This window comes from Miniopterus natalensis, chromosome 1 (assembly GCF_054644295.1).
Source record: "Miniopterus natalensis isolate mMinNat1 chromosome 1, mMinNat1.hap1, whole genome shotgun sequence".
Lineage (NCBI taxonomy): Eukaryota > Metazoa > Chordata > Mammalia > Chiroptera > Miniopteridae > Miniopterus > Miniopterus natalensis.
This window is the reverse complement of record NC_142081.1, coordinates 197,505,384-197,512,585: the sequence shown is the minus strand read 5'-3', so window position 1 is coordinate 197,512,585 and position 7,202 is coordinate 197,505,384. Positions and strand designations below refer to the sequence as shown.

Sequence of the window (7,202 nt, the reverse complement as noted above, 5' to 3'; positions counted from 1 at the left end):
CCACAAGTGTTCTTGTTCTCCTACCATCTTCTCTATAATTGAATTTCCAGGATTGCAAATAAAATAGAGCTAACATTCACCAACACCAACACCTTTGGCATAAGCAATCACGAAAACCTTGTAAAGTCACAAGTCCAAACATCTCTGAAATAAAGGCCGCACCAGGTCCTGGAAACGTCATAGATTTGGGGATCTCACCCAGGCCAGCCATGTGCCAGCTGCAAACGTTTAAGCAATAGTTTCTAGTAAGCTCTGTTGCTCATCGGTAGCACAGTGAACCACCTTTATAGTTCTTTCTTTAGAAGGTATTTTTTAAAAGCTAGGTGTGAGTTTTGCACCTTCTACCTATTTCTCCTGTGGTCTGAGCTTTCAAAACCATGATTGAGTTTCCAATTTCCATTATACCTAGAGTGTTTTTCTTTTCTACAAAGTCGAAGACGTAATCCCTTAAAGCCACAGGATAATCATCTTTGGAAATACGTGAAAAATAATGGAGGCGTTGGATCCAGGGAACAGGAGGGAAAACAGGCCGGGCTACCGCGGCGAGAAGAGCCTGCCGAGAGGCAGCGGCCGAGTCAGGTAGCATTGCTCCCTGTGCGTCCCGGTTCTGTCCTTCCCGTCGATGAGCACAATGGGGAAGTACTTGTAGTGTTCGATGATGTCTTCCACCGAATCAAACTTCTGAAACGGACCAGAAAGGGAATGGAAATTGACATTTCCTTCCAGCTTGTAGGTACAAGTACAGATGTGAAGTTTTACTTGGAAAACAGAGCTGGCTAACATTTTGGGGGGCTTGTAAAGGTGAGTCTGACACTCATTTTAAGAAAATGGGTGTGGCAGTCAAGCCCTTGAAGGGGGAGTGGTAAGGTAACAAGGGAGACCGCAGGTGACTAAGGCAGCTGAGCTTCCCACGCCGGTGGGCACCTGCGTCTGACCACCGGGTCAAGCGTCACTGTTCCCACAGGTCCCTAAGGTGAGCACTGGAGACAAGTTAGGTGGTTAGTTACACAGCAGCCAGCCCCGGGGGTTGCGAGGTGCCTCCCTTACCTGTGACAAACCAAAATGTAGACAAGACATGGCCTTCACTCAGTGAACTGGTGGAAAAGGCCTGCGGTGACCTCGCCCCGCTGCAGACCCCTCTCGTTCTAGCGAATTCTGAGCTCTGGTGCAGTCAGAACGACCGCGGTGGCCACGGGGCGCTGGTAGCCCTCAGCCAAGGTGGCTCCCTTCCCTGGGCTGCTGTGAAACCAACAGCCGATCTTTTCACTTTTATGTTTCTAGAGATATGGAGACTTGGTGGGAAGTAAGATAATTTCATTCAAGTTGAGGGGAATCGGGAAGTGCTTTGTCAAAGAGACGGACTTGAGACGGGCTGTTCCTTCTGGGCGATTCCAGATACGTGGACAGGGAGGGTTGAGGATAGTGCAGCGGAGGAAAGGGCAGGCCGGGTTGGGAGCACGATTCTGAGCTGGGAGGGGACCCCGGGAGGGGACCCCGGGAGGATCGGGAAGGGCTCCGCCACCTGCCTTCTGCCTTGAACACATCCATCTTCCTCGGCTACCTCGTGAGGTGAGCAGTGACTCCCTGGAGGAGCCAAGGACACTGCAGCTCGGAGGAGTGGGTTGACTTGCTCAGAGGTCGTGCGGCTGCAGGGCCAGGGCCAGGGATGGAACCTGGTTTTTCTGGACACCTGTCAGTTCTTTCCTGATACAACTTTGCCTGTGGCTGTGACCCTGGCATCCCAACAGACCAGGATAGAAATGACACAGCCCGAAGGAAGGGCGTCACAGTGGGGACATCTGATTCCGCTGTAGTTCTGTCTGCTCCTCCCAGTTCTGTCTGCACAGAAATGTTCACAGGCCTTAGGGAATGAGATTAGCTAGGTCCCTGTCCTCAGGAGGTGGCTTCCTGGTGGTGGCAAAACTGGTTGACAATTGTAGGGGTAACGCTTTGCAGGTAGGAATGGCAGGTGCCTGGCTGGCTGGCCGGGTTGGTGTTCTACCGATGGCTAAATATTTCCAGTCTCGCCCCCTGCCTGAGTGCCTGCATAGGTGGGCACAGGTTCGCAGGTATCCCTGGGGTGGCAGGGACTCGACTCTGCTCTGTGTCCCCAGATGGAGCACTGGCTCTCGCGTAGTGTAGGCATAAAATTAATACTTGGCTGGTAACTGAGCAAATGGGTGTTGGAAGATGTGTGAGAGGAGAAAATGCCTTAATCACAGCAAAAGGGGCTTCTTCAAATAGGCATCGGAGGCCTTCAGGGGTCCTGGCTGACTGTTGGAGCAGCTCTGGAGGCTGAGGCTCTAACCTGAGCTGTCAGATGAGGACTGGGACCTGCTGAGCAGCCCGGAGCCCCTGGCTGGCCGATGGACGTTTTCACAGACATCCCCGTGTGTCCGTTTCCCCCTCTTATTAGCAGCCCAGGGTATGGCTTGTTGGGGGAAAAGCTATAACCTCGTCAGGTCTCAGTTTCCTCACTGAGAGGTTCGATATTGGGTCCTTTCCAGAGGCTTTTGAGGACCACACAAGAGAGCAAATGAAACAGCCCCTCACAGAGGGCTCTGTGGCACATCAGGGCCCGATTTCCCCTTTCTGTGCTCTCCAAGGAAAAGGAGTCCTTAATCCTAAGCATTTAAAAATCATTGAATATTTTAAATGAGAGAAATTTTATGAGCTGAAAGAAGGTCCAGCTGGAAAGTCCATTGACCATGGATCTAGTTTGGGGAACTAATTCCTAGTTGTCACAATGACTCAGTCACAGTAATGAAAATAGAGTAACGTTTATCGGGGCTCGGTATGTCCCGGCAGTGCTGAGCGGCTTCCACTTCTTAACTCACTCATCCTCAGCACAAAAGGAAAAACTGGCCACTTAAGTTTTGATGGAATGCTGTCTTGATCTGGCTGCATTTGGCGGATTTATGTATTAATCTACTTGATCATTTGGGCTCTCATTTATGCCAAAACCTTCCTGAGCTGTAGCAAAGGCTGGTGGCCTGGCCGGTGCTGACTCAGACGAGGGCCGTGGGTCAGACACTGGGTCCAAGCTGGAACCCTCAGGCGGCTGCGGGTAGGATTCCTACCTGGCGCCCTGGCAACATTCCTAATTTTGCTGTCTGTCGATGGATGAAGATATTTGGTGGAAGTTCTGGTTTATCACTGTGCGAGGCTGCTCGGGCCTCCATAACAAAGTCCCACAGGTGGGGAGGGATGGGGGGGCTAAACAACAGAAATGTGTCTTCTCAAGTTCTGGAGGCTGGAAGTCCCAGGTCCAGGTGTGTCAGGGCTGGTTTCTCCCGGGGCCTCTCTCCTTGTGTCCTCACATGGTCTTCCCACTGTGTGTGTCTGTCCTAATCTCTTCTCGTAAGGACACCAGTCGTATTGGATCAGGACCTGCCTTAATGACCTCATTTTACTTTAATCACCTCTTTGAAAACCATATTTCCAAATACTGAGGTACTGGGGAGTTACTTAAGCACTTCAACATATGAATTTGGGGGGGGGGGGCGGGATGCATTTCAATCCATAATATACACCAACCAATAAAATTGAGGTCTGGAGATGCCAAATTGGAATCGCTGGATTACAGAAATGTAGACTTGGAAAGAACATTTATATTTGAGGAAATGGAAGCTGAGAGAAGTGACTGGCCTGAGCTCACACCCTTCGTAAATGGTGACCCAGAAATTGAACCCTAGTCTTTCCCTCCCTCCCCCCTTCCATCCCTCCCTCCATCCCTCCCTCCCAAGAAGAGTTGGAAGAGCAGCCTCTCCTTACCCTCTACCTGTATGTCTCTAGCATTTACTTAATTTCCTGAGCCTCAGTTTCTCTCTAAGGTAGAAACAATTGTTATGCAAAGAACTGTTGAAAAATAAAATGAGAATGCAGGTAGAGCAGACCCATAACTGTATTCGGTGGAAGTCGCTCTCCTTTTCCCTTTCTCTTAGATTCATCGATAGTTACGAATGCATGCTTTAACTGTCATTCTTTCTCCAGCCACCCGCCAGCCCATCTGTACCGAGAACCGGCACTGGACGCTGTGCCAGCCCACCTTCAGGCTGGGGACACAAACCTACCGATTCCCATCGCTAACAGGTGTGTCAGAAATGCCTGCCGTGGGAGTTCAGTGCTGGGCAGGGAAGGCCCGTGGCATTAACGTGGCTTCAGAGGAGGCTCTGGGAGGCAGGACTTAGATGTCTGGCAGAGCGAGTTTTCTCTAATGGGCAGAGCAGGGTAAGCCGAGCGCCGGGAAGCGTGTGCAAGGGGCTGGGAGTCAGCTACATTCTCCACCGCCAGGGCGGCGCTCTTTCCTGCCCCCTGCAGTCGGGGGAGGGGCGGTGCCTTGGCCAGCACCCCCACGCTCTCCCCTCTTTCTTTAGCCTGGGAAAGGGAAGCCATTAAGTTATGCCCACCTCTTCTCCCCTGCGTCCAGTCCCCAGAGCAAACTGCTGATTCCTCTCCAGGAAGCGGATTTTCACGTTGTAGACTTTGCTCCCGTAAAACACCACCAGCACGTAGGGCTCTGCGCAGGACTTCCCCGAGCAGTCTCGGACCAGGAAAGTGCCGTCCTGGGGGAGAGGAGGGATGGTTCCTTCTTGGCACGCCCGTCCCACGCCACCCCACCTCGCCCGTGGAAGCAGAGGCGCCGGCGGGCCTGAGGCTCCCCCAGCAAGGGCTTTAGTGTTTGGTAAACTAGTTCTTTAACTCGGTACGTGTTTATGGAGTGACAGTCGGTACTAGGTTCTTGTTATTTTCTGAGAATTCAGCCAGTCAGAGGACACCCTCCTTCCAGATCATCCAGCGTCCCCCACTGACTCAGCACCGCGCCTCCACCCTCAGCGTGGGCTCAGGGAAAAGTGCACCGGCCTGTCTGTGGGTCTGTCTGCCTGGCTCCTGCAGTCTCCCGCCCCTGGGTCCTGGCTCCAGTCAAGCCACCGTTTCCCAAAGGCCCCGTCTTGCTCTTGGGCTGCATGGAGTAGCCCCCCTCCCCCCCCTCCCCTCCCCTCCCCTCCCCTCCCCTCCCCTCCCCTCCCCTCCCCTCCCCTCCCCTCCCCTCCCCTCCCCTCCCCTCCCCTCCCCTCCCCTCCCCTCCCCTCCCCTCCCCTCCCCTCCCCTCCCCGCGTGGGCCCTTCGCCTGGCTGTGTCCACAGGTTTCCTGATCTGCCTGGTGCGCGGGGACTAGGGAGGCGGGAGCCACCGCAGGCTCTGAGCAGCAGAGGCCTTCAGCGTGATAAACGGGCCTCTGCGTGGGGAGATGTCAGTGCAGGACTAGGGTCCCCGAAAGAGATGCGGGGCTTCAAGGTCATCGAGGTCAAAGTGAGTGTAGAGGCTGTATGAGGGGGGACAATACAGCCTTGCGTGGGGTGAAGGCAAGCGCAGGGCAAACGGGAGGAGACGGGAAAGGGCCTAAGGCCTGTCCCAGGGGGAGGAAGCCAGAAGCCTGTCGCAGAAGCCACCAGGTAGATAGTTCGGGCTCCCAGAAGGCCGGCTGTGTGACGCCTGAGGGCTGTGGCAGGCACTGGGTCAGAAATAATCCCCTGGGAATGGCTCAGGATGAAGGTCCCAGGTAGACGGCAAAGAAATGGAGCAGCCGCCTGGAGGTGGACACCCCTGTCCCCCTGGCTTAGTTCTGTGGCTACAGCATGTCACTTATAGGACGAAAAATCTGACTGCAATTGCAAAGATCATTGTAAATGACCTATAAAAGTAGGTGTTATGTATACTTTATAGTCATAATTGTTATATGTATATCTCTCTAGATTATATTTAATATGTATGTATTTATGTGTAATTACAATATATATTATGTGTGATTAATCTTTGTAATACAGATATAGATTTACATGATGCCTATAATACTACATAACAGTGATTTCAAACCTTTTTCATCTCATGGCACATAAACTAATTGCTAAAATTCTGCGGCACACCAGAAAATATATATATTACCGATCTGGGAAAAAAAAGGTATAATTTTGATTCACTCACACAGGATGGCTATTGTGTTGGCTGTTGTCATTTTTTATTTGACAATCAGGGAAAAGAGGTCAGCGCCCCTGACTAAAGAGTCAGGTATTGCATGTTTTAAAAATTCTTGGGGCACACCAGTTGAAAATCACTGCTCTGTAATAATACTTTAAAAATATGAAATTTACAACTAACACTATAAAACTATAGTGATGTTCTGACGATGCTGGCAGCTAAGGTTTATTGAGAATTGCCCTCAAGGTATCAAGCACTCTACACACATTATTTTATTTAATCTTTACATAAAACTTGGAGCTGCTTTATCCCCATTTTACAGATGAAGGAATTCTGATCCAAGAGTTTAAGTGAATCTCCTAAAACATCATAACTTGTCAAAGGAAAACCTAAAAGTCAAGCCCGATTTCTTGCTCTGTAAATATACCAGCCTCTGAGAACATCAAGTGGGATGGGCAAATTTTTTGGAACTTATTTTCCTAAAACATTCAACAGTAATTGAAGCCTTAAGACTCAAGCACAGAACATGGCCAAAGATCAAATGGGACAGGAGGCCAAGATGTGTGACCAGTTTCTGGGTTTATCACCTTAAACTGTGCAGTGAGTTTGTCACAGTGAATCTGGGGACTCCTGCAATTTAAAGTAAATTATCTTTGTAAATGGGAAACACTTTTTGACACAAGTGAGACTAATAGAAAAGGAAAATATGAAGTCATTCAACCGATATTTTGCTTTCTCACTGTTTTGGGGGGAGAGAAGGCAGAAGTGGGCTTGTGGCCCCGGCCTGTGGGCAGGAAGCCGTAAGCTGACGGGCCCCGGAGGCCTTACCTTGCCCTCCTTTATCAAGGCCTCTTCCACCGCTTGGCGGCTGTACTCCCCGACGTACCAGTCGTGGGGCTGGGCGTCCTGCGGGACGGTAAATGACGAACGTTCAGGAATGAATTATTTACTAATTACTGAAAATGTGCTTTTGCTCCCCCAGTGCCAAATCAGTTTGATTGACAGTAGAAGTAGAGCACAGAAATTCTGTCCCTGGGTCTGGGCACAGGAGAAGTAACTGCAGCTCAGGAATTAGGGAACTGTCACGACAGCAACGAGAACCCCCACTCCACCTACTGAGGAAGGCCCTGACCCTCCAGCTAACCCTCCAGCTCTCACGGGCTCCGTCTGCCCGGGCTCACTGAGATGGGGTGTTGATTGATTGTGGAGCGTGAGCTGCCCTC

General features: G+C 51.1%; 1 protein-coding gene across 1 annotated transcript in view; it reads right to left on the bottom strand.

Annotated features, from left to right (window-relative positions):
- Positions 1 to 534: 534 nt before the first annotated feature.
- The window catches only part of CLNK (cytokine dependent hematopoietic cell linker), a 164,623-nt gene continuing 157,955 nt past the window's right edge, over positions 535 to 7,202 (bottom strand). The window contains exons 16-18 of the mRNA XM_087828874.1: positions 6,808 to 6,885; positions 4,410 to 4,565; positions 535 to 681 (exon numbers count right to left, since the gene is read on the bottom strand). Of these exons, the coding sequence (XP_087685000.1) occupies positions 535 to 681; positions 4,410 to 4,565; positions 6,808 to 6,885 (381 nt within the window). The remainder of the gene's footprint in view (positions 682 to 4,409; positions 4,566 to 6,807; positions 6,886 to 7,202) is intronic.